Source organism: Eulemur rufifrons, chromosome 8 (genome assembly GCF_041146395.1).
Source record: "Eulemur rufifrons isolate Redbay chromosome 8, OSU_ERuf_1, whole genome shotgun sequence".
NCBI lineage: Eukaryota > Metazoa > Chordata > Mammalia > Primates > Lemuridae > Eulemur > Eulemur rufifrons.
The window spans coordinates 74,993,619-75,021,470 of NC_090990.1; the positions used below are offsets into that span (position 1 = coordinate 74,993,619).

General features: G+C 44.9%; 1 protein-coding gene across 8 annotated transcripts in view; it reads left to right on the top strand.

Moving 5' to 3' along the window:
* The window catches only part of SLC44A3 (solute carrier family 44 member 3), a 73,521-nt gene that overhangs the window by 24,588 nt on the left and 21,081 nt on the right, over positions 1–27,852 (top strand). For all 8 annotated transcript variants that reach the window (XM_069478241.1, XM_069478244.1, XM_069478245.1 and 5 more), the window contains 4 exons: positions 1,251–1,437; positions 13,397–13,562; positions 20,027–20,183; positions 22,955–23,038. In XM_069478241.1, the coding sequence (XP_069334342.1) occupies positions 1,251–1,437; positions 13,397–13,562; positions 20,027–20,183; positions 22,955–23,038 (594 nt within the window). The remainder of the gene's footprint in view (positions 1–1,250; positions 1,438–13,396; positions 13,563–20,026; positions 20,184–22,954; positions 23,039–27,852) is intronic.

The window sequence follows — 27,852 nt, forward strand, 5'->3', positions numbered from 1 at the left end:
TTGACCATAGGGGATGGCCCTGCTCTCTGTGAGCTTAATCTCATGGGAAACTCAGACAAGTAGACATTTATGGAATCTATTAAGCATTATAATAATGTAAGTATGGGATAAAATGGGGGTATACAAGAGAGGAACCTAACTTATTTTTGGAGAGTCCAGAAAAATCAAGGCCACTGGAGCTGAGGAATGCAGGGAGAAGAGGAGGCTTTAGCAGGAAGACAATGACTGATCCAGGACAAGCAGAGTTTGAGAGACTCTAGCACATCCACGGCCTTGTCAGTAACTGAGGTGCTTACACATCCAGCACCTGGAGAAGGGGGAGGCTGGGGGTTTTGGTTTGAAGGCTGTCAGCATCTAGGAAGGATGCTAAAACCACAGAGGAGCAGAATACACCCCCAAAAGATCCCAAGATGTAGCAGCCAAAGAAGTAGGAGAGCCAGAAGAAAGATCACAAAAGCCAAAGGAGAGAAGATTTTGGAAGTTTTGAGAAAGGAGTGGACAGAGGATTGGAATGCCAGGCTGAGGACAAGCAAGACCTGGAATGTTTCCATTGGATTAAACACTCAGGAGGTCACAGGAAGTGGCCTGAGGGAGAGCAGCTGCGGGAGAGTGTTGGGGTCTGGAGGTTTGAGGGTGGTTCCAGAATGAGGTGGGATATGAAGTGCATGGTGGGTAGAAACGAGCCAAGAAGCATGGCTGTGGGGACAGAGAGAGAAAGAGAGAGAGAGAGAGAGAGAGAGATGGTAGTGGCAGGATGGAGATGGGGGGTGCAAAATGGTTTGCTTCATTAATATGTGAGATTTGTAGATATTTATATTCAGGAAGGGAAAAGCCAGTAGAGAAGAAGGCACATAATTACTGTCTTTCCCCCCCCAGGCAGCCTCACGTTCCCCTGCCCGTCTGCAGTATCATCTTGGGCTCTGTGGATGGGGAGGTGCAACGCAAGACAGTTCCCTGACCCTAGAGGACCTTATTCTCATTTTCTCTTGCTTTCTCAGCAGACTACGAAGTCCCTTAGGGAGGGACTGTGTCTTGTTCACTGGTATGTCTATAAGATTTAGCATAGGGGCCAGCACACACTGGATGCTCAATTAGTGCTTGAGAATGTATCTGTTCAATTATAAGAAAAGTAGTGAGTAGCTATCTTAAAAGAGCTGTTTGCCAAGATATCAGTAAAACAGGGTTTGTTTTTGGCTCTATCCAGCTCTGCATTATCTTGAAATAATTTGCTCTAACCCCTTTCTCACCAGGCAGTCCTGCTTGTCTTGATTTTTGTTCTCAGAAAGAGAACAAAATTGGCAGTCGAGCTTTTCCAAGTCACAAATAAAGCCATCAGCAGCTCTCCTTTCCTGCTGTTCCAGCCGCTGTGGACATTTGCCATCCTCATTTTCTTCTGGGTCCTCTGGGTGGCTGTGCTGCTGAGCCTGGGGACAGCAGGTAAGGGACAGTGGGTGTGGGTTCCAGCTCCTTAGAGTCATACACACCAGACGTCACCGTCTTGGGGCCATTGATGGGCCTGTTTCTGTAGGCACCAACCCTCTCGTGCCACCAGAGGTGTCTGATCACAACAGTGGTGGTGCTGGGGGCTCTGTCCTGGGAGAAAGTGGGAGGGTCTTTTTCCTCTTTTGTGTTGGCTTTAAGGAAGCTGGGTTTGTGTTTCATGAGAGAATAACTTCAGTAAGGACTAAAAGTTTTAGGACAAACTACAGTATGAAACTGTGGGAAAGAATATTATCAAATGTCTCCAGGTATAAATTTTATCCAAGGTAATTCGCCAACCCCTATCCAATCAGTAGGTGATAAAGAAGAACCCAGGAAAGATGCTATTAAAAATTTATTGTGCCCAGCAGAGTTTAAGTTTAAAGCAAGTACATAGAGAAAGAAGGTCACATTGCTTTGGCCCTGAAAAGATAATACCGTTTCCTCCATCCTCCTAGCATATGGAAATAGTGGTTCTCCCCCAGGGGTATTCCTTAATCAGCTTCAGTACTTTATTAAAATACAGATACCTGGGCCCCATCCTCAGAGATTTTGATTCACTTGGTTTGGGATGGGACCACGTATATAGTAATACCTATTTTTAAAGCTCCATGGCAGGGCAGCCATATTCTAAAGCAGCGCTATTCACAGTGTTGTCTGACACCAGATAAGGAGCTTGTGCCAGAATGCGATCACTCCACTGCTTCCTTCACTGAGACTGTCTCGCTATGGGGAAAAACATCAGCTAAAGGAAACGGTGCGCTCAGGGAGGCAGTTGGTGCGTTCAGGCCTGAGTTCCCGTGTCCCTGCGGAGCAGCGACCAGCAGTGTGAGGACAGGCGGCTGGTCTGTGGAGCACACTCCGAGTGGCACTGTTCCAGGTCTTTTCTGATGCCACTGTTTGATTTGATTAAGGCCCAGATTGACACTTGGATGCAGGTACAAAAGAGTAAGCTGCTTTCTGAGACTGTCACCAGGCAGATGAGAGCCACAGCAGATGGCAAATCAGCAAGGCCAGTGCAGTTTCTTCACGCTTTATCCAGCCTATTTTGTCCCTTAGTGCTCCAGTCATCTGTAAGAACAACCACGATGTAGTAGGTGCTTAGCGAATTCCGTTCCCTTCCCGCTCCTCTGGAGTTCCCCGCTGCCTCGGAGGCCAGATGGTCCGCGGCCCCAGCGCTGGGAACCCCCATTGCCAGCTTCAGAGATGCCACACCCTCTGCTGGGGTCTCCGGATGCTCCCTGGAGGCCTGCGATGAACTCCGGATGACTATCCCGGGAGGAGCCTTGGTCACACAGGGACAGGGCTATAATTAGTCAGGATGAGGTTTGTCTGGGAGTAAAAGAAAACTCAAAACAACAGTGGCTTAAACAAGACGTGAGATAATTTCTCTCTTGCACAGATGAATCCCTGAGGAGGCGATCCAGGCCAGGGGCAGGGGCAGGGAGACCTTCCCCTTCACCCTCTCTCTGAAGGTTCGCTGAAAAACCAACTCACAAAAGGCAGATGAATTGGAGAAAAGGCATACAAATTTTATTAACACGTACACAGGAGCCTTCAGAATGAAAACCCAAAGATACAGGAGAAATTGTCCATTTTTATGCTTATGGTCAACGAAGTATGGACAGCCATGTAGAAAGGTGACTGGACAAAAAAGGTGTGATCTAATCCTGATAGACTGAGTGGGGAAATCCAGCAAGGCCTGTGTAGACTCTTCTTGGTCTCCCTGAGCGCATTTCTTCCTTCTGGCTGTGGGGCAGGGCCCTCTCTGGAATGGGGGTCTTATGACCTACAGTCAGACAAGGTAGGTCTGATGATTTCTTTATGGCCAGTTTTTATACAGAAAGGTGGAAAGGAAGTTAGAGTGATATTTTTAGGTTTTATGGCTGGCTTTGGGGAAGAGGGATTCTGGTTTCTATGGTCGGCCTCGGGGAGAATGGGACTGAGAGGCAGGCAGGAGAAGGCCAGAGAGAAACTTTTGCTTCAGAGGCTGCTTCTGAGGCCTTCATTTTGGGGTATAGTTTTCTGAGTCCCAACACCAGCATCATCTTCCAGAGGTGAGAGACTCAGGCGCCTTCTTTCCTGTTCTACAACCTCCACCCTTTGCTTCCACCTTGTAGTTGGGAGTAGCTGAGTTTGGGTCAGTCTCCCCCACCATGTCTTACTCCAGCCGGTAGGAAGGCGCCAGGGAGGAGGATGAGTTCGCCCCTCCAGAAGTCACAGGCGGCCTTCCGCCTGCACCCCGTTGGCCAGATCTTAGTTCCATGGAAACACCTATCTGCAAGGGAGGCCAGGAAATGGGCAGCCACGCACAGGTTTAAAATTAGAGGGTCTAGTACCAAGAAAAGAGGGAACAACAGATACTGTGAGACAGGCAGAAGCCTCAAGAGTGAGCAGTCCTCCAGCTCACTTGTAGTCTTCTCAGTCATGATCAGAAGGGAAGGCAGGGCCTGGCTCGTGGAGGGGAACAAGCCTTTGTTGGAAATGTCCTAGATTCTAAGCTCTGTACTGAGTGCTTTCTGATGTTCTCTGCTCTAAACGTCTCACCCCCTTGTGGCGGATGTGTCATTATGCTCAAGTTACAGGTAAAAAAATTGAGGTTCCGAGTAAGTCATTTGCGGAGGGTCACACACAGTTGGGAAGTGTGACACTCCCCCTGACTCCAGAGCTTTAAAATAGAACCTGTGCTCTTTCTACTGCCTCTCGCTTCCTTTGTGTCTTTGGTACAAAGCTATGGAAATAAACCTAGGCCTCCTCCAGTCTGTCTGTTCAAGATGAAGCAGTGCTGGGGACCACAGCAGCAGGCTGGCACATGCAGGTGGTGCCCATGATGTGGTGTCTGGGGCCTGCGTCCTCCGGGCAACACAACAGGGCCGAAACTGACAGCCAGAGGCAGCTCAGGGAGGATGGCAGGAGGTGGCAGGGCGTGGTGCACTGCAGTCCTTGAGCCCTGCGGCTGGAGAGTCACTGGAGAAAGGGTGAGGTCTTAGGGAACGTGGCTCAGGACAGTGAGGGACCTTCCTCCCCCAGCCAGCCCAGCCTGCTGGCCCCTGTTGGCCGTGCAGCTGGATAAAGGGAATTGCGTCTGTGGGAGACTCCCGATGTCTCAGAGTCGGACACATTTGTTCTTCCTTGAATTCACAGGTACTTGGTGAGGGCTATGGGGACGAGGCACTGGGCGAGGCCCTGGGGAGAGGTAGGAACAAGACCGAGGTGGTCTCTGTGCCCATGGTGCCTAGAGCTGAGCAGACAGACTGACAGGTAAACATGTGGTCGCAGTAAAGGTTGAGGATAGAAATTTGGGGAGCTTTGATTGCACTAGAATGAGGCTCTCACCCACTTTGTGAGACAGGGAAGGCTTCTCAGAGGATAGGCCAGAAATTGCCATGTCAGAAAATACAGAAAGAAGCAAGGGGATTCAGGCTTGGGGGTGGTCAGGGCAATACAAGGACAGGGCCTGCTCACAGAATCAAGGGGAGAGCCCAGCCCTGAGAGTTGTGGGGTGAAGTCAGAGAGGAACACGCCCCAGGGCTGAGTTGGGGGTGAGCTGCCAGCATGTGCCACATAACCTCCCCTCCCTGAGCCCCAGGCATTGAGGTCAGGAAGCACAGGGAGACGCGAGGTTCTTCTTCGTGGTTGAAGGTATTAATAGCAGGTTTTTCTACCACCGGCTTGTAGGGCCCTGCATTGAAGAGTGACATTCTCCATCAGGGCAAGGAGCAAACCGAGAGAGCAACAGCAATAGAAGGGCAGGGAAGGAAAGGGGGTCCGGGACCTAACAGGTATCTGTCTGCGTGCAGGTTATTTTAGGCTTTTCGGGAGAGAAGGTGTGACACAGAGCCACGGCCTCCCTCCCACCAGAGTTGGGCATCGCAGAAACCAGATCGTCCCCTCAGGCCGCCTGGCTCTCCCTCCCACCCGCCTGGGGGCCGACCCAGGTGCACAGAATCCCCTTTGTTTGCAAAGGCCTTTTCACCCCTGCCAGGATGCCCTGGCTCTCGGCCGGCAGGTCAGCAGCTACTCCATGTTTTGATCTTCGGAAGCTGCCCCAGCTGCCCTTGAGAGAGACTGTGAGCCGCCTTCCCGCCACGTGATGTGGGTGGCACAGTGCCCAGCGGTTGTCCCATTTAACATCACAGGTGCTGACAGGGAGGACACGCGCACTCTTCAGCCTAGTGCCCGAGTGTGTGTGGGGCTTAATTCTGAGTTTTTTTAATTGTGTCAGATGGTGGAATGAATTAGTATTTTACTGTTTAAAAAAAAAGATAGGTATGAACTTAGGTTTGTTGTTTTTGCCCAGATGAGCTATTTCGCCGGTGACTATTAATCAGTCTGTGAACTAGGTGACAAGTTGTGTCTTGTTTGGGGATTTTTTTCAGCAGAGCATAGCAAGGCTCCCCCAGCAGTGATATACATTAGCCCATTGTGACTTGTTTGCAACCGGCAATGTGACAGTGACTACTAGAATCCAGTGGAGAAGGTGGAAACTGTAGTGACCTTGGGAATCCAGCAGGTGCTATGGATGCATTGGAAAGAGCCGGATGATGCAGCTACCCCCGAGGTCCTCAAGGAGTCGCAGCCCCAGAGCCTGTGCAATGGAAGAGGCCCATTTGGCAGGAGCTGAGAGCTTCCCTCGAGGTCTGTGCTGCGGTCGGAAGAGTGGTCACAGGGCTGTACACGGCATACGCGGGGTGCTTGGGACAGGCACAGAGCCAGGCTTGGAAAGAGGCGGCAGGGTCAGACAGGGTTTCCATCAGATGACCTGAGAACCCGGCTGGCTCTGGCCTGCCTTGCTCCCTCTTTGCCATTTTGGCAATGGAACCGTGACATGAGGCTGCCTCACAAGGATGTTAGGAAGCTGAGACCGGATGAGAGCTTTGCTTTGCAAATAAGGGGCCATATGTGTTTTTTATATTAGGAATTAGTGTTTACTAAGGAACATCTAGTACTACCTTCAGCTCTGTGGTTTATTCTCAGATCTGCCTGGCATATTTGAGAACACGGTTTAAAAGAAAACTGTTTTTTCTTTTCTTTTTTTTTTTTAAGTTATCAGAGATCTAGAATATTATTGAAGTTATTTTGGAAAAGGCTGCTGGCAGTCCAGCCCCGTCCCAGGAACGGAGTGAAGGGAGGTTGCACAGGACAGATTGAAACAGCTCCTGCATTTCAGAAGCTTGTGGTCCCTTTGGGAAGGTGCAAAGGAGAGTGGGGTCCACGCACCCCTCCACGCCTTTGCTCCTGCGGGCCATCTTCCTCTAGAATCCCCTGCCCTGCCCAGCTCTCGCCCCAACTCTCTGCCACAAACTTCTTCTCAAACTAGCCATCCTTCAAGATTGGTTTCAAGTATTATATTTCTTAAAAATCTATAAATTTCTCAGCCATACTTAGATATTTCTTCTTCACTTTCTCCTTGCATATTTTATGTTCTTCATTCTTTCAACAAATATTGATTGCATGCCTACTATGTCAGCGTTGTGTGCCTACTGTGTGCCCACAGTGAGCAAGACAACGGCCCTGCTCTCCTTACGTTCTAGTGGGGGGGAGAGAGGCAGAAAGTAAGTGTATTCTAAGTCCCATGGAGACAAGTGCTATGAAGAACAATAAAGCAAGATGTGTTGTTATCCCACGAGAGTAAGAATACCTGAGGACAGGGACTCAGTGTCTTTTTCTTTCTGTGTCTCTTAGCTCGAAGTGCCACAGCTGAATGGGTTTAGTGGGGGTGTGCTGACTCAGTGAGTAATTTTACACCAGGGTCCTGAGTATTAAATGAAATGTACACATGGGAAGAACTCAGTAAGTCATAGGCTCTCTGTCAATGAGAATTTCCTCTCTTTTTCCCTAATCCTCATGCTGCCAGAGCATAAGTTGAAGCCACAGGGAGACACAGGCAGGACGGGTGCCAGCAGGCTTGGGGGACTGGCAGGACCCTTGTGCCAGTTGGCTGGAAGAGGCCAAGTACACAGAATGTGCTAGAAAGTAAAGCCTTTCCAAGTTGGGCCTGCTTCCTTTAGGGAATTATCCCAACTAGCTGGGCTGCCTTCCTTAAGAAACTGCCATTTACAATGATCATTATATCACCTTAGTCTTTTGAAATGCTTTAAATCTTGCTGATAATATCCAGATTTATAGCTAGCCGCACAACAGATTTCCTCCCAATTATTCTGATGTCCTCTTGGAAGATCTCTAGAAAGTTGTCTCCAAATCACTTTGATAGAATATATTACTTAAAGAAGATATATTCATCCATCCATTCATTCATTCAACAGATATTTGTTGAACATTTACTATTAGAGAGACCCTGTTAAAAATGTTGGAGTTACAGCTTTCTTTCCAGTTTGGAAGGTGGAGGGAGACAGGCATTAAATAAAACAAGTGAATTTTATAGTTTACTTTAAAAGCTGATAAGTGGCATGGAGAAAAATAAAGAAGAAAGGAGGAATAGGAAATGCATATGGGGCGAGGGTGCAATTTTAAATTTGGCGATGGAGCCCCATCGAGAAGGTGATACTTGCGCAAAGATTGGCAGGAAGGGAGGGCGGGGCCATGAAGCTGTCTGAAGCAAGGGGAAACATCCCAGGCAGAGGGACCTGTCAGAGGCCAGGGTTCCAGGACACAGCAAGGAAGCCTGTTCAGGCAGAATGGGGGTTGAGGAAGAGCATGGCTCAGGAAGGACCAGAGGAGGCACAGGGTCGGATCTTGGGGCCCTGCCGGCCTTTATAGGAACGTTGGCTTCCAGTTTGAGATGGAAATCCTTACAGGGTTTTAAGCAGAATAGAAACTTGGCCTGACTTGTATTTTAGTAGCAGTGATCTAGGGAAGAGATGATGGTGGCTTGGAACAGGGTCGTAATGGTGCAAGGGGCATGACATTGGATTCTGTGTCTATTTTGAAGATAGAGCTAATAGGCTCTAGGCACGTGAAAGAGAGAGGAGCTAAAGATGACTCTGAGGGTTGTGGCCTGAGCAACTAGAAGATGAGATTGTCATAAATGAAGATGGGGCAAGAATTTGAGTGGAGCATTTTAGGGGGAGATCAGAAATTAATTTGGGATGGTTTTAATTGAGATGACTTTTAGACAACCAAGTGGAGGTGTAAAGTAAGCAGTTAGCTGTGTGAGTCTGAAGTTGGGGGCGGGGGTGGATGTCCCAGCTAGAGATTTACATTTGGGAATTTGGGAGCATATTAATAGTATTTAATACCATAAGATTAGAATGCGTGTAGATAGAGAAGGGAAGGAATCTAAGGACTGTGCTTTGAGGCACTTCCACGTTGAGATGCCCTGGAGAGAAGGAAGAACAAGCAAAGAGACCAAAAGGGAGTGGCTAGTGGGGAGGAAGAGGAGGAGGGTTCAGTATGGCCCCTGGGATCCAGGTGAAGGGTTTCATGGAGATGAGAACGGTTCAATGTAACGAATGCTGCTGATAAATAAGGTCAGAACTAAGGATTCCCCACTGAATTTAGCAACCCAGGGTGGAGCAAAGAAGGGCTCATGATGGGAGTAGGTTAAGAGAAAGTGGGAGGAAGAGAATTGGAAAAAGCAATTACAATCTTGAGGAATTTGGCTGTAAAGAGGAACAGAGAAATAGGGAGGAAGCTGGAGGAGGAAAGAGTCCAGAGTAGATTTTTCTTAAAAGTGAAAGATTTGTAAGAATGATTCATTAAAGGCCACGGGCTGGCTCATGCCTGTAATCCTAGCACTCTGGGAGGCAAAGACAGAGGATTGCTTCAGTTCAGTAGTTCAAGACCTGCCTAAGGAAGAGCAAGACCCTATCTCCACTAAAAATAGAAAAATCAGCTGGGCGTGGTGGTGTGCACCTATAGTCCTAGCTACTGAGGAAGGAGGTCGCTTGATCCTAGGAGTGTGAGGTTGCAGTGAGCTATGATGACACCACTGCACTCTACTCAGGGCAACAGAGCAAGACTTTGTCTCAAAAACAAAAACAAAAACAAAACACACAAAGAATAATTCATTAGAGAGGAATATTTTGATGAAGAGGGAGAGAATTGCTAAAGAGATATCTTCAAGAAGGGGTAGGATCTAGTGGAGGGGTTGGCCTCGGGATCGTGGGCAGTTTATCATATTAAAGGAAGGGGCTCAGAGTTTGGACATATGTTGATATTAATAGGTAGGTGGGGCGTGTGGGCACTAGCAAAGGTTTTCTGATTACTTCAGTTTTCTCAGAGAAACAGGAAGTAAGGTCATAGGCTAAGAGTGAGGATGGGAAAGAAACTCTTGGAGGTTCCAGAAAAAAATTATAAAATAGTTGTCTCGAAGAAGGAGAAATAAATAGACCAACGTGGGAACATTTGAGTTCCTGATAGTCACTCAGATGGTATTTTCTTTGTGATTTTTTTTGCCTCTTTCATTTTTTTCCCGACAGCTAATGTCCAGCGTAATGCCAGCATGCAGTAGATGCTCAATGATTAAGTTAATTTCAGAAGTGGAATCATACCTACCTATTTCTCATTTATAGCTGACCCTCTATGGCACCTACCGTTCCTAACACCTTACGCATTTACTGTGCTTACTCATGACAGATGCATGTGTGGCATTTACAGCCACGAGACAGGATGAGATCACCAAGGGTGTGAGAAGTAGGTATTACTATACTCAGATTAGAGGTGATGAAACAGATTATTTAAAAGGTCCCACAACTTGCCCGAGCTTGCTCAACCATTAGAAGACAGTGCAGAGAGGTAACTCTTAGCCTGTGTGACTCTCACGCCCAAGCCTGTAATCACTGTCTCAAGCTTGTCTTCTTCACTATCTTCATCTTTACCGTGAGAGAACTGTGGCCCAAATTGCTTGTCACACGTGTCACAGCTGAGCCTGAAACCACGTCTTCTCCCAGTTTAGTGCCCTTTTCACCACCATCCTCCGAGATCCATCATATCTTGGGATCTATGTTTGGCCCAGTTCCCACTGGCACCCGCTAGCTACCCGTGGGAGGAGCTGTGGTGTACAGTCCACAGTAGCAAGGCAGCGCGTGGTGTGGAGGGGATGTCGCCTGCACTGACACAGCCATCCAGGAGAGGGCAGTCGTGCGCGTGTAAGCGCATCTGCCCCACCCACAGGCTCTGTAACGCACAGGCTCTCGGCTGCATCCGACTTCTGTTTCCAGGCTTTTGCCCAGAAGCCAGAATGCCTGATTCTTCAATAATGTTCTCTTAAAGCAGCGGTTCTCAAGCAGCACCCCCACGTAGCTGTTTGCCCCCCAGATGGCATTTGGCAATATCTGGAGACATTTTGGGTTGTCATAACGGAGAGGGGAGGGAAGATCCTCCCGGCATGTAGTGCAGGGAGGCCAGGCGTGATGCTAAATGCTGGACCCAAGGCCCCAGCCCCAACAGAACGTCAGCTGGTGCATGGAGAGGGCTCGAAACCCTGCCCTGAAGGGAGGTCCATAAACAGCCTGGTTTGACTGAACCTCAGGAAAGAAATAGAAGATGGCTTTGATAAGGATGTTCAAAAACAACAGTGTGATCCGTCAAAAATAAGGTATGGGTTCCGCTTTGGGGAATGCCAAAGGCTTTAAAGTCTAAGCAGATCTTATCACTTGAGCTGCCCCACTCTCTGACTGTTGCCACCGGTGTGCTGAGCTGGGAGGTGAGTGAACATGTGCCCTGACAGCACAGGGCGGCCGAAGGGAGAGACCACGCCCCTCAGCTTCCAGGGCCTGGGTACTTACCTCTGTCTAAGGAAATCATCCCTCCTGTTCCGTGAAAGCGTTTCCCCCCACCATGTGATATTATAAACCTGTTCTTGCAAAGCCATAATCTGTCCCTGATGCTCGAGGGCCTTATAGGAGGAGCAGTGTGCTTGTTCCCTGGCCCGGAGCACTTCTGATATTCCAGAGTGGTTCTCAAAGCCCACTGACCTGATCTGCCTAAACATGTGTTCTCATTGGGAGGTGCCACCTGCTTTGGAATTGGGAATGTTTTCTGAAACGTGCCTATTTTGGAAAAGCATAGGCATTTATCCTTGCCTTACCCGAAACAGAGATTGCCTCCAAGCCAAATTAGCCCAGTGTTCGATAAAAGATTAACTTCTCTCTGTAAATAAAGCTGTTCCACTATTTTTGTGATGTGACTCTTGTTCCACAGAACATACAGCACAGAGAATTGAGACCGGCCTTAGTCTGTAGAATCAGTTTTGCTCTATAGCATGACTATCTTCTCCCTTTTCCTTCTCACAGACCCTGCTGTGAGTGTCTAAAGACACATGAATTATGAATCTAAAGTCAATTTATAGCTATGACAGGAAATGTGAAACTGTCTTTAAATGTTGTTCAAGTTGTAGGTTTCATTAAAGACCAAAGTGCCCATCTCCTTCCTGACAGTAGTTGATTTAAAATCCATGGTGGGAAAACATCTAGAAATGAAATGCAGCCGCCAAGCTGGGGTTTGGATTCACCAGTGTCTGCAGAGCTAATTCACGGTCTTCTTTGGATGAGGGAAAGGAAAGCAGTGTGTATCCACGTGAGTGACAGAACATTACTTCCTTGCTGGCCTCAGTTGAATGTAGTACTGTGATCCTGCAATTTAATCACCATCATCATCATCGTCATCACTGAAGGAGCTCAGGAAATTTCACCCCAAAATACGACTCCTTGATATAAAGAGTATTTTTGAACTAAAGGCCCTTAGAAATCAACAGGTTTTCCCTCTTTCTTCATAAAAAACAAACCCATCAAAAAGAATAATCGACTTCCCTTCCCCTCCCAGTTATTATAGGAAAGAAGATCAAAAATGCAACCAGACCTGGCCCAAATCATTTTAAATATAATACCTGTCCCTTAGGTTAAGTTAATTTCCAAAGAGAATCATTTACAAGTCAATCTGTTTCCCCCATTCATTCTCCCAAGTATCTATTCATCCTCCCTAATAACCATTAATTGCCCCTAAAGAGAATTACCTATATTCCTCATCTCTCCCTCCTTCTAAAATGACAGTATATAACTTTCTGGACCCCACTGGGATATTGGGTAGTCACTCTGTGATTATCCCTGTGCACATGGTAAATAAACCTCTTTCTCTTACTAATCTGCTTTACTTTGAGTTGATCTTTCATCAAACCTTCTGGGGCAAAGGGGAAGTTCCCCCCCCCATCACAGATGGAGTGATAATTCTATGGGCAGGCACTATACCAAGCACCTTCCAGGTAACGTCACTCCATTCTCACACTACTACCAGGGCATAGGTACTCTAGGTAAGGTGGCTAAAACTCTGAGAGGCCAAATAACTTGTCCCAGGCTACCCATAAAGGGGTAAAGCTGGAATTTCAACCTAGAAAGGTTAACACTGAGGTCCAGGAGACATTTTAAATGTGCTAGAAGAGGTTGCTCTTGAAGTGAAATCTGAACTGAATCCCTTTGAGAAAACAAAGACCCTTGTCTCTTTCTCTTTTATAAAGTCTATGCGTTTGGCCAAGTAAGGTTCTATAACATGATTCTAATGGCTTTGTGTCATTTCATCAATGTAACAAGTTTGGTTTGTATCACAAAGGGATGTAGTCAAAACCTTGGGTCTTAGAGTCCAGTGTGTTCAGGTTTACATTCTTCTTCCACTAATCATGAGCAATGAGACTTTACAAAAAGTTACCTAACTCTTCCAAACCTGTTTTCACATCTAGAAAGTGGGATGAGTATCAGAGTATATGTCAAGTGTCTTGGAAATTGCCTACCAATCATCACTGTAATTATCATTGTTGATATTATTTAGAAGTTAAATGTGTGTTCTCAATTTTTTAGTTTTTGCTATGGAGATTTTAAATTATGGTAGGCGCTTCACACTTCACTTTGCCATCTGTGCTTCGTGTAATGCCAAAGGCTAAGCATGAAGAAATGTGGCCTGTTGAACCACCTACATGCTTAGGAAAACAGTGATGATAAAGTAGGTTTGTGTTTTTAACCTGTAGGAGCTGCCCAGGTTATCGAAGGTGGCCGAGTGGAGTATCAGCCTCTCCTGGACATTCGGTGTATGTGGTGGTACCATTTAATTGGCCTCATCTGGACTAGCGAGTTCATCCTTGCATGCCAGCAAATGACTATAGCTGGGGCAGTGGTGACTTGTTATTTCAACAGGTAGGTCCAGTGTTTTTCTCCTGTTGATTTGTGTATGTGGTTTGTCTACATGCTTCATGTTGTGTATCTCAAAAGATATTTGGCAGTTTTGACTTGACCCTTTAAAAGGGATTGGCAAGAGTAAAAGATTAAGCTGAAGATTGGGCTGGATGCTCACTTGGTGGTGAGAAGAAATGTTATGCCTTACATCTGTCATGTTTCCAAGCTCTCTTGCTTTAAGCTAGAAAATTTAGAAAGAAGCCAAACAGGGAAGTGATCATATTGCTTAGAATTGAAAGATTAAAAGGAAAGGTTGAATTCCCCTGTAAATATCCATTCTTATTGACTTCAGACTTAAAAAAAAAATTACTGGTCTATTTTGAACACACTTCAGTAAGTTCTGTGAACCTCACTTTGTCCTCTGTAATATCAGGATGTTTGCTTAGAAAATAATTTTAAATCCTAAAGGAATTGTATGTAACTATAAAGTATAATTTATGCACATTTAATTATTAGTTAACATTAATTACTTGCTTTCTTGCTTCTACGTTTATACCCCGTTACTTCATGAAAATAATTGAGGACATGCACACATGGTACATAAACATGCAAGCACATACACCCTGAACACTTTTTACCTCGTGTGTGTGTGTGTGTGTGTGTGTGTGTGTGTGTTTATGTGTCTCCAGGGGGCAGTGTGGAGACCACGAGCCCCAGGAGCACTGCCAGGACAATGACAGGGCTGGACTCAGAACAGGAAGTTTACTCTGGATAGGGCTGACCCTCTAATCTCTCAAACCAAATGAATAGATAAACATGAGTTTTCGTGGGGTAGGACAGTTGGCTGGGGTGATTCATGCCGTGGAGCGGTTATCTCCTGATGATAACAAGCACTGTGGGTTTTTAATGTAGTGGTGCCCTTGGGAACCTCTATCATCAGAGACTCTGGAGGACTCATAGAGGGGCTGTTGCCCTTGGCGCCGAGTGTTGCTTGCTCCTGAGTAGGGAAGCAGAGTATTCTAACCAAACTGGCCAGCAGGTACCATTTATCTGACAGAGCAATTATGTGTTACTTAGTGACAAAACCAAAGCATTTTCAATGAGGGCTTTTAATCTGGACTTCAGTGAAGCATATGCATTTAATCTCCTAGTCCCTTCCCTCTCTTCAGCCCCTCAAAAAAAATCAGGAAAGAACGAAAAAGGCGTACACACGCAAGGACAGTGAGAAACAGAGCGGCGATGACAGCAGGTGAGAAGCATCACCGACAGCAGAGCTGGAGAGAGGCTGGGTGGGTAGTGACTCCGAGTGCACTGGGGAAGGCTGAGGAAGCCTGTGTGTGTTGGCCGGGTGAGGAGAGACGAGTACGATGCAGGCTGAACTGAGCTGTAGGATCCCAGAGAGGCTCAGGAATCCACATGTAAAATGTACTTCTGAAGATGAGCTGAAAGTGTTCCGATGGAGCAGTTAGATGCCCAGATCCCGTCCTCCACACCAGCAGAAGATGGGGAAGTCTACATACTGAACAACGAGGACCCCACGACACCCCACATTCCACGGCTCAGCTCCCAGAATGTCGGCAGCCACATTGATATCCCCTAGGAGGAGGTTTGAGGATTCTTCCCTGGGAAACTGTCTAACCCAAGGACCTACAGATAGTGCCACATGGGGGCCCCCAATGAAACGGGTTCCCTGACTCCTAACCAAACACTGAAGCTCACCGGGCAACAGCAGTGCCCTCACACAGAGCTTCCAAGCTACTCTTTACAGCCTCACTCTTAAATTTAAACTGTTCACCAGCGATTATTAAACATATGAAGAAAGGCTCAGAGTAAAAGAAAGAGATCAAAATGAACAAAACAAAACCAAGGAATTTAGGGATAACAGAGACAATGCAGGTTGCAAAAGAAAACCACAAAACAAAATCAGAGGAACTACAATATTATCAGAAAGAACAAAGAAATACGGTATCTATAAACCAAGAACTCCCCCCAAAGAAAGGAACAATGAGAGAACAAGAAAGACCCTTAAGTGATTTAAAATATGATTGCAAAAGTGAACATTTTCTATTGAGAGATTAAAATATAAAGTTAAAGAACTCTTTCAAAAGGTAGAATAAAAATATGAAGAAACGGAACATAGGAGAGAAAGGATAAAACATTAGAGGATCAATTTGGGAGACCCAACATCTGACTAATATGAGTTACAGAAATAGAAAAAAAGGAAATCATCAAAGAAAATTTTCCAGGGATGGAGGACATGAGTAAAGAGAAGATCCCAGAAGCTTCTCAAGGGAAAAAAAGATCACAGTCAAAAGATCACGAACCCAGATGGGATCTGACTTTCAACAGCAACGCGAAACTGGGAAAACAGTGGAGCAAGGCTATGAAATTCCAGTGAAAGATTATTTCAACCTAGAATTCTGTACCTATGCCTACTACCAGTCAAGGGTAAAGAAAAATAAAATCATACTCAGGCACACAAAGTCCCAAAGGATTCTCCTCCCCACATCCTTTCTAGGAAGGCTGTTCCCCACTGAAACTAATAATAAGTAAGCCAGGGAGGAAAACATGAGTTTCAGAAGAGAAGGGAATTCCCAGGAGGGTAGGTAAGCAGCAGGTGTAGAAAACATCCAGTCCAGGGTGGAACCTGAGGACAGCAGGCTCCAGGAGACATGGCCCCGAGAAAAGAAAAGAAAATGGAGAGACTACCAAGTGTGTTTGAACATGTTGAGAAAAGATTCACACTTTGATGAGCATTCAGTGAAGCCCATGGAAATCCAAGCAAACAAAAAATGTGAAAAAGTTAAGGAGAAACCAAAAGTTGTACAGGAAAGGAAATATAATTGTAATATGGTACTTGGATCAATTGTGAATATAATTCATAGTGTGTATTATTTATGTACTAAAAACATAAACACTAAACATTAACTAAAAACTTCAGTATAATTAAATTATGCTGGGAAGAAGAGAGGGTGGGAAAATGAGAGTGTGTTTGAGGGGGACGGGTTCAGGGTGTATAAGAAAATAAAACCAGAATCTTCCATGGTCGAAAGGTCAGTAGACAATATCTGAAGCTGAAAAGCAGGAGATAGCAGTAAGAACATGCAACTTTGAAGTGTGGGGGTGAGTGCCAGAATAAACAGCTAAAATATTATCTCTAGGGAGAGGGAATTAGGAATGGGGGAAGAAAACTGCTATTTTTCCTAATAAGCCCAGCATTACTATTTGGCTTTATTAAGAGATTTTTATATATTACTTTGATTAAAAAATTTAAAATAAAATGTGTGATGATTTATTTTTAGCACAACTATTTCATTTATTAAAGAGCTCTGCTTTCTTTTTGATTTTCTGCCTAATTTTGGAGCCTCAAGGCTTTTCCTGATCTCCCGGTTCACAATTCCTTATGCCATCTTCCGGCTGCCTGCACTCAGGGTGAAGATTAAATATAGCCAGAGCGCATTCATCCTTGTCATTCATTTAAGCACTAAGAGGGCCAAAGCATTCACACAAAGACCATCAAGTACCAGGATACGGACAATCTGTAAAATTGTCATCCATTTGATTGAAGAGCGGTCAACTGAGAGCCATAAAGATGCTACTAGGGGTGTGATAGAAGGAGCTAGAACTGTTCAACTTGGAGAAGGGACGCTTGGGGGCATGACTTCATCATGGTTTTCAAATACACAGAAGATGGTTTCCAGCTGTCCTGGATCTTCTGAGGAAAGAAGAGAGGAAATGGATTCATCACAGGGCTGGAGGAATTTAGGTAGAGACAGATGAATTTCCTAACCCTAACGAGTTACCCAGGGCAGCGAAAGAATCCTGTTCTTTATAATAAAGATAGTTTACATGTTCTGTAGAATTGGAAAGAACCTTACAGTTTCCTTGGCCCTCCAAACCCCATCTTGCAGTGATTTTGCTGAAAGAAATATCAGGAAGGGACGTGGTCCTTGTGGGGGCCACACAGGTCTCCTTCGCTCGGAACCAGCTTTACATGGAGGCCGTCCATGCCATGCAGCCCACACCTTGTCCAGGAGCCCCAGCATAAAATTACTTTTCCTTGTTTGAAGAGGTTTCAGTGAGCATGAGGCTGGATCTAACTAGAGCTAAAACTTGCTCTTGGGACCCTGAAGTGGCACATTTGGCTGTATGTTTTGTGGTGTCTGATGGGATGAGGAGTTGTGCAACAGCACTTACGGACCATGACCCAAAGGTGTTATAGGACTTGGATGGGTGGGACCATTAAACCCTTGCCCATGGACTTGGATCGATGGGGTGTTCTGGGGACCTGGCTCTGTGGTTTGAGGCCAGGCACCTGTTAGCACTCGAGGCAGCCACAGGTTTAAAAGAAGGGAGGCACGTCCTGGAGTCATTTACCCCCTGATGCTGCCTGAGTCTCCCTTACTGCCATCACCCACAGAACTGGTGTGGATGTGGCCCAGTCAGACGGTGCTCAACACGTAGTACTCCCCAGAGGCCAGTGAGCGAGCCCCCCGGGCCCCCAACAAACTCATTGCTGAGTTGCCCACTGTGCCCAACACTGCAATGCCATCCCTTAGGTCAATTCTTAAAATATGGTTAAGTCCAGAGGTAAGTATATTGGAAGCTTCACTGGGTATAATCAGATCCTCTTCCTGAAGGCAAGTTTTGCTGGTCATGAGGGAGACGGAGCTGAAGCCGCCAGCTACACACACAGCAGGGAAGGATGATGGCAGGAAGATGTTTGGAAAAGGGTCTAAGAGGAAAAGGTGGGGGCCTCAGAGACACTTCCTTGATTCAGCCTTTTTTTGGTAGGGCTGTTTCTAGGGTTTTTTTTTTTTTTTTTTTTTCTGTTTCTTGTTTTGTGGGCAGCTATTGAGTGACTCCTGGCTCCATGAGCTGGCTTGGGTTGAAAGGGCCTTCTCTTTAAGTTCTCGCTCTCATCATGTGATAACCCGGCTCCTGGAACCTCTGCATCTTCTTCTAGCCAAGCCCTGCAGAGCCTAGAGTCCTAACTGGATATGCTATGGGCTGGGGAAGTGGAGGCGGTGCAGACACTCTGTCTGAAATGGTTAATCCCATCACAGTGAAACCTCAGAAAGCTGATGCCCAACCCCAGACTTCAGTACCTGGAGGACTAGACCGCAAGGCCCCCGTGCACAGTGGCCTATGAATCATTTGTTTCCCTACCAGATGGAAAGCAGGTGTTGTCCTCTTCTCCTCGCATCCCCTCTTGAGCACCATCATAAGTCCTAAGGCACATAAATCTCCTCAGTGGAAAAGTAAACATTCTTCCTTTAAAAAGAAATGAGGAAAGGGAAAAAAAATGTGTCAGATTTTCCTAGCCTACCCTGCTCTTCTAGTTTATTAGGTCAAAATGAGTTCCTATCAGCAATAGCTTCCCTGGCTTTTCCTATTTTAAATAATACTGGGTTGAAACACACATCCCCCTTTTCGTGGGACAACTGGGTCGCAGTTCTCTAGCTCTCAGTATCACTTTCGTGTTCTCTTTTTCTTCCTGGATGATTTAAGCAACAGCAAAATGCAGCCATTGCCAACTTTTGAAACATTTCTGGCTGCCTTCCTTTTCCTCCCTCAAAACCTAGGCTGTTGTCAAAACCTTAATTCATAGTGACTTATTATTGACCAGAGCAGGTTGTAGAATAATCCATTATGAAGAAACCAAGCTTCACTTTGAATCTGCTAAGTTGCTTCTCAGAAAGGCCTCATTTTCCAGAACTGGCTCCAGCGGGAATTCCGAGGGTCACCCTCGGGATGACATTGGCCCTCCCGCCTTTGTTTTATCCTTCAGGTTTGGGGTAGGGTGAAGGCTGTGCCCATTCTGTTCTTTTTCCCTTTTTTCCCCTGCCTGTGAAACTGACGTGTACACATTCTTGGGAGCTGCGTCATGACAAGTCCCGTAAATGATTCACACTGAAGTGACCTTTCGAGAGCAGAGGAGAAATCAGCTGGATTTCAGGAGGCCGGAGCAGCAGTGCAGGAGCCAAACACCCAGGGCCCTCTGTCCCCTCCTGTTAGGCTGAGCTCACTGTCACCTCTCTGGCCGCTGATCCTGGTCACGTGATTTGGTGATGCTTTTAATCACCAAGCTGATGTAGGCAATATTTACTTATGCTCCTGTGTAACTTAAATCTCGGACACTGTGATACAATTAAACTTCTGAAAACGAAAATGAGATTAATAGGCAACTTAAAGGGTTGATGGAAGGGGTAGGTATTATAAAGAGGGAAACTTCCAACTCATCAGTATTAAAATATTTTTTTCTGTTCTGTATTTGTTTGCAGGATTGAGTGTCACCAGAAGGAATTAAATTAGTCCAAGAAATAATTTAACCTTAGCTACCAAGGAGTATAAAACATTGCCAAATGCTTATTGCATTACTGCTTTATAAATTGTTAGTACCATGGATGATTTGAACCAGAGAGAAGTTTTTTGTTGCTTTTTAAATAGTGTTTTTAAAATGCTGTCTTTTTCCCTATTCCCAGAAATAAAAATGACCCTCCCGATCGTCCGATCCTTTCGTCTCTCTCCATTCTTTTGTGCTACCATCAAGGAACAGTCGTGAAAGGGTCATTTTTAATCGCTGTGGTGAGGATTCCAAGAATCATTCTCATGTGCATTTATAACGCTCTGAAAGAGAAGGTAAGGCAACATCCTAATACACAGCGCGCTGCATGTTTGGGTTGCAGAGAAGTTAATTACTGGAAAACTACAGCGGGTCCCGGGACAGGAATGTGACCTGTGACAGCAGCCATTCAGAAAACTCCTGTGTTTCTCAGGTCCCATCCCCCCACCTTCCCCAGCAAACCTTTTTGTCTTCCAGTCTCTGTTTTGTTTATGGCCTTGTTTATTGGGTTTTCTCCAACATGTGGTAGAGGTGGGGTGTGGAGGGGGTAGTTATGAGTTAGCTGGTTTTCCTTCTTATTTAACTGTTGAACAAAGGGGATGAATTCTTAAGGTGAAATTTAAACAATTTTTTAAACATTTGTCGTACTTTTTTTTTTTAAGTAAGAGAATACACTATAAGATAGGAATAATATTTGTTTGTTTCTGTTTTAATGCTACAATAGTCCCTGCCTTTTGTGTTTGCTGGAGGGTGCCATGGGAAGTTGCTGGTGTGTGTGAGAAGCACAAGCCCTTGAGAGTGAGAAATGGGCAAGCTGACCTACATCTCAGCTCAAAGGACAGAAAACTGTAGGGCTTTTGTGCCTGGGGGTTTTCTCCTCCCTGGTTTTTATTTCCATGCACATTTGGTTATGAATGCCAGTGGAAACCAGAACACCAGGAAAACAGCTGTTCTCATGGTATTTCTGGCCTGCCGAGCAAGAGAAGATTGGATTTTTCCCAACTTTTCTGTTTTCACACAGTGTTAATCTCTTCCCCCGCCCTCCCCAAACCCCTACTGCCACCTCAGGGTTGGTGACTTAGTCAGAGTTTCACAAACTTACCTGATTCCAACCCTTTGGGTATTGCCGTGTATCCTTAGCAAATTGAGAAAATTTTACATGTGGGTTCATATTATATTTTAGAACTGTTTTTGTTCCTTTAAAACAAGTCTAAACTGTGGATATCTTTAAATTTCTAATCAAGATTTCAAGTTAGTATAGCAATTAGAAATAATTGATTGCGTGTCATAGAAAATTATCTGGCTGCCTTATTTTATTTTATTTATTTTTTTGAGACAGAGTCTCACTTTGTTATTTTGGGCTAGAGTGAGTGCCGTGGCCTCAGCCTAGCTCACAGCAACCTCAAATCCCTGGGTTCAAGCAATCCTTCTGCCTCAGCCTTGTGAGTAGCTGGGACTACAGGCGTGAGCCACCACAGCGGGCTAATTTTTTGTTTCTATTTTTAGTTGAATGTCTGATTTTTTTTTTTTTTTCTATTTTTAGTAGAGACAGGGTCTCACTCTTGCTCAGGCTGGCCTCGAACTCCTGAGCTCAAGCGATCCTCCCGCCTGGCCTCCCAGAGTGCTAGGATTACAGACGTGAGCTACCAAACCCAGCCGGCTGCCTTATTTTGAAATGCATGCTAAACGGTTGCCCCAATGGTAGAATTTTTTGTGTGTATCTAATAAAATTTTGCCTGACTACATTTTGGAGACTGGAAGAGGCATTTCCACAACCAGGGCAAATCTAGCAACTTCTGGCTCCTGCATTTTGAAATCAGTCCTTCAATCTTAAGGAACTTGGAGAAATAATTCTTGAAGAGCAGAACAGCATTTTATTTTAGTATATGTGTGTGTGGCGTATGTACGTGTACGTGTATGTGTGCATTAGTCATGGATAATCACAGGGAGCTGCGATCCCTGCTTGAGCTAGGCATGTTGAACTCTTCAGGGAAACAGCTTTCTATAAATCTGAAAGAGAAGCCAGTGGAAGACCAAAGGTCTCTCTGACTGAGGTCTAAAAGGTTATTTATTTATCACTCCCCAGGTCCCATAAGGACCAAGGGACCAAACTCTCTTTTAGTGATGTCACTGGTGGGAAAATGTGTCCTTTCTTAAGTTAAAAAAAGTTGTCTTTCTCAGCAGGCTTATAGGCCGGTACTGTGTCTACAATTTAAACATTTCACGCAGCCACGGTGTGATCTTTCCTACATTAAATAGGTCCATTCACCACCACAGCTAGGCTGAAAAGGATCCAGATCAAGTTTCATCCAATTGAATTAACACTGGGCTAAGAAAATACCCATATAAGGCTGAGTTATGCCTGGGGTCCTCATTTGAGGCTATTTCAGGATTGTTTGGAGGGATTATTTTCACTCTGGAGAGTGAGTAGGACGTGGTCAATCTCCCCTCCCCCAAGAGTTTCATTAAATTATTCATTCTTGAGTTACGAACAAATTCAAGTTATATTTCAAAGGACTAATTTATCCCTTGAAATTTAGTCCCGAAAGTCTCACTACAGGATTTATTTTCCCCAAAGTTAAACGTGATTCTTTGTTTATGTGGGCACATATCTAGTATCAACAATGTATTATTTGTGTTTTTGTCTCTGGCATGTGAATTTTTCATGAATATAAATTTTAGTTTGAAAAAGCAAAATGTGCCATTTAAGACACTCAGGGACACGTGAGTGGGGGAGAGAGATTCTGTGTACTGGAGCCGGAAGGCCTACTTTTCCTTCGCCGTTCAACATGGACTAACCCCCTTCTGTTGAGGTTACCAGCAACCATAACCGGTAAGCCCGCAGGAGAGAAACTCTGTTCATCAGTACTGATAAGAATAATAATTAGTGGTAGGAGCAGTATGCACAAAATAGAAGAACTTCTCCCACACCAAATGAGAATTGCACTAGTGTTTCCCTAGGTATAGAGTCTGCAAGTGGAAACAGTGTTTCCTCAGAAGCTCCTGCTTACTTTCTTTCCTGTGTTGTTTTTGACTCTATTCCTTTGTCTCAACCTGATCCCAACAGCGCAGAGCATCATCACAGTGCATGTTCAGATGCTGCAACTGCTGTTTCTGGTGTCTTGACAAATACCTGCACCATCTCAACCAGGTACGCCTCCTACTGTGTGCCCAGGAACACACCAGGGTCCAAAGGTGGGTTCCAGCTCTTAGGTCAGAGTTTGGCCAATTCTTCTGTAAAAGGCCAAATTGGGTAAATATCCTAGGCTTTCGGGCCCAACAGTCTCTGTCACAACCCCGCCCCTCTGCCATCATGGCAAGAAAGCGGCCATAGACAAAATGTAAATGAATGGCCATGGCTGGGTTCCAATAAAACTTTATTTATGGATGCTGAAATTTGAATTTCATACAATTTTCACATATCAGGAAATATTTTTCTTTCTTATATTTTTTTCCCCATTTTAAAACTGTAAAAGTCATTCTTGGTTCCCACGAGAGGAAAGCAGCAGGGATGATGGAGCTGGGCCCCGCGCTGCAGTCTGCAGACCCCTACCCTAGAACCTTGGGCCATGAACGCTATGCTTCACATTCTAAAAGAAATATATTTCTCTTTTCAGAAATAAAAAGGGGAGGAAGTCTTTAGAAACCCTAGCATAATGAATATATATCAACCAAGAGCTAATTTTCAGTGTCTTCTCTAAGAACTATAATTTTCCTGAACTAGGAAAAGAATTGCCTCCCTAATTTTTATATATGTCACCAGCCTTTCCTTTTCAAGCTATAAATATTCCTTTACAAATCATAAAAATTATATCCTGCAATTGTTTGAATTTCAGGGATTTTTGTTTTATCTTTCCTGAGTTTTTCAAGTTGATAGAAATTTAAATGTTTTATTTTTCTGTAGAGCATTTAGGAAATTTTAATAGCCCTTAGTCAAATTTACACAAAGCAGTATTTTTGTAAGTTAGCAGGCAGTTTTTTAATTTAAATATTCACAGAAATCTCACTTAGAAAAGTGCTTCATATTATTTCCCCTCTTCCTAATAAATGTACCATTAGAAGTAAAGGGACTAATTAGACCATCCACGTTTAATGTCTTATAATGGGTGTTCATAACACCTCTCATTATTCAGGGAAAAGTGTAGCCTTCTTATAGTAAAGCTCTATTTTTAAGGCTGTTAAGAATCTTGAAGTATATTTTAGAGTGTATTTAGTTTTCATTTGGATTGCTACAGGCTAGTGTATATAAGACACAATAAAATACCATAGGACCTTTCATAATGCCATGTCATATAACAAATCAAGCCAAGCCCTGTGAATACTCTTGTTGTATAGTGTAAGATGCTCTCTCTCTTTCTCTCTCTCTCTCTCTCTTTAGAGCTGTGTGCATGTATCCATACACCAACTTAAACTCTGTAAAGAGTTTGGGTTGCATTACAAAAATGTATTAACTATGATAAAATATATGTGCATGAAAAATCAATGCTAAGAAACAGACTAGAAAGACAAAAGCCAGGAATGGGACCACTGATATACAAATATGTTGGTTTTAGGGTCCTACAAGCCCCAAGGTTGACTTTTAACCCCCGCCCTCACTGTATTATGGAAATTAAGGTTCTTTTTGTATCCCTCTTTCACTCCTGGATTTCATACTGCCCCCATGGAAGCCTAGAGGCTCCTTGGGGATGCTGCAGGGACCACCAGGGGAGAGAAATGGGTGAGGAGGAGGAAGGGTGGGCTCTGGCTCTGTACCACTCCCCGCTGGCCCTGCCTTGCAACAGAACAGCTCCACTGTGTGTGGTGTAGGGGAGGAGTCCACTGAATGTTTCATCTGAAGACAGGACTCTGCTGCTAAAACACATCTGAAAACCACTTGTATACCATTTTCACGTTTGTTTTCTCTGCCTTATTATCCTGAGATGTATTTTCTGCCTTTTGAAATTTCACCATGTTATATTAACCCAGGACCTTTTTCCCTTGGGATTTCCAAATGTTTCCAAGATCACAATTAATGTTAATGTTAACCACACTATAATTACCATTGTAAAGGTGATGAACCCTTATAACAGGCGTGTACAATGGGAATAATTATCCTTGATTCACAAAAAGACTAAGTTAGCCTTGATCCAGCTCCTGTAATGACTCAGCACTGCAAACAGGGATGGGTCTTTCAGATTCTAATCATGGTGCCTGTGCGGGAGGCTGTGGCTAACCTAGCTGACATAGCATCTTTACCTGGGGGTGACTCCTACAAAACTGGGCAGTGCCTGCTGATGAGGGCATGCTCAGAGGCCTAAGGTTATAAGATTGAGAAAGAAGAGGAGGAAGAACGGAAAAGAAAGAGAAAGAATTGATGTGAATATTAATGAATTCACATTAATGGAATTCATCTGTGAATCTAAAGGTCTCCAGTTGTCTAAATCGACTACTGGAAAACAAGTGAAATAAAGATTTTTAAGAATAAAGACAATGATTGTATAATGGTGATCAGAGCTTTGCTGATCTCATTTGGCAGCGGATGGAGGAAAGTAAGGGTAAAGTGAGAACGGGAATTTAGATTGGCCTTTTGAGAAATTTCCTGGCATTGGAATGAGTTACTAGGGGAAGTTTTGGCATCTCTGTCTCTAGAAATCAGATTTAAAAGAACGGAGGCCTATTTTTTCCTTGTTGAATAGGAGCTGGGAAATGCTAAAAGAGAATGTGATCCATTTGTTACCATCAAAGCCCAGATGCTCTTCTTTATTTAACATCAAGGAGCTGGTTGTGTTTTACCATTGATTTTTAAAAGCCTAATCCATCTTCACCAAGTCCTAGTAGGGAGGCAGGTGGCAGTTACTGCGTTTTGCAGATATCCCGCCTCAGGCTGCACAGTCGTTCCCCTGCAGAGTGGGGGATACAACCCCTAGTCTCATCACTTCTCATTTACTTGTCTCTCTACATCATACATCCCAGATGTGTGTATTCTTGAAAAAAACTGTGTGTTCACCTTACACATGCATTTATCCAACAACCATTTGTTTATTTATGCTGTATGCAAGCCATTTCAACCTGGGCATAATGGGAGCAGAGACCATGGCGGTACACAGTCTGTATAAAGCATAAGCAGCTACTTAGGAGGCTGAGGCAGAAAGATTGCTTGAGGCCAGGAGTTCAAGACCAGCCTGGGTAACATAGCAATATCCTGTCTCTAAAAAAGATTGTAAAGGTGTGTGCCTAGAATCCCAGCTACTCGGGAGGCTGAGGCGGGGGCATCACTTAAGCCCAAGAGTTCAGGGCTGCAATGAGCTATGGTTGTGCCACTGCAATTCCAGCCTGGGTGACAGAGCAAGACGCCATCTGTAAAAAAGAAAAGAAAGAAAAGGTATAAGCCAGGCCTTTAGGGAATTGACAAGCTAGTTTGGGGCAGGGGTAGGGTGGGATGGGTGAAGCAGTAAGAGGCATAAGCGTGAAACATTTATGTAACACTACAGAAAAGTTCGTGTTTAAGTACAGGAATGAGGGCTGCAGACGTTCGGAAAAGGGGAATCTTGCTAATTGGAGGAGGTGATTTGACTAGGCAGTTAGGGAAAATGTCATAGAAGAGGTGGACCTAAGTGTAGAGCACCCCCAGGAGATCACCAGCTGATGACAGTAACAACAACAATAGCTGTGGGTTGGAGTAACTGTGTTGCCAGTTCTATGCTAAGTACTTTTTGTGCATTATGTTACTTGGTAGTCTTTGAGATAGTGTCTCCAATTTACAGATAAGGAAACTGAGGCTTAGAGAAGGCATATAGTTAGTGGCAGAACTAGGATTTGAATCCAAGTCTGTTTGAACCCCGGGACCCAATCCCTTAGTGACTGTGCATTTTTTAAACAGACAGAGGAGGACTCACAACCACCACCTGGGGACTCATCCTGATGGTTCAAACTGATCTGAACATGCCAGAAAATCCCTTTTTTCAATTTTTATAGGCAAATAGCCGAATTTCTCAGATTTTCATTTTTGCATACAAGTGGTTATTTACCAATCAGTAAAGTAGACCATGTGTTATTAAAGCTTACTAAAATATGTTCTTTATGAACCGAAACTGGGGTTTTACACAGATTCATTATTCAGTTAACCATCTAGCTGCCGAAGCAATGCCTGGCAACCCTGAAAAGTCTGTGAGTGTGCGTATGCAGGGAGTTGGGATTTTGCAAACTGGGGAAAGAACTCTTTGCTAACACCAGTGTTGCCTTGAGTTGACTGTGTTGTCCAGCTGCAGGCGTTTTTAACATTTTACTTCTGTTGATTATTTGGTTCTTATTTAATTCATTATATGTTTATCATTTTAAGCATTGCATTCCTCTTCAATCCTTTGTTCTTCCAGCAGAAGTGGGAAGGGGTGTAGGCAGTAGCTCCGGGCTGATGTCGCAAAAGTGTGAGAACCATCATTTCTATACCAGTCTCCTGGGAGAAGCTCCTGGGTAAAGGCAACTTGCTAGTCAAGTGGAGCAGCAGTTGCCTCTGCCTCTCCCTTCTTTGTGTAACCTGGGCGAGCCTCTTCCCCTTACTGAGCTTCTGCAAAATGAGGGGGTTGGGTTAAGTGACCTCCAAGGTTCTTGTGCAGCTTTCAGAGCCTTGCTGTGGTGTCCAGCCCAAGCTGGGGCACACAGGTGCCACCCTGCTCCATTGGAGCTGTGAGATGCTTGGTGTGGGAAATGGGGGAGAATGTGAAAAATCCGAACTGTTTGTTTTCCTGTTGTGTTCTAAAATGACAGGCTCATTTTTTCCTGCTGTACCTCTTCACCAGGGCTTACCCTGGTATCACAACCATCAGCGATGTTTTATGTTGCCCCCCTTCAGAGCTGCCAGAATCTTGCAGAGGGGCCTGAGAACGTGAGTGGGCCAGGAGGGGCCACCTGTGCTCACTCTCGGGAGTTCTCCCAGCCGTGCGGCCATGCAGTGATAAGCAAAGTAACTGGCGATGGGATTCTGGTAGT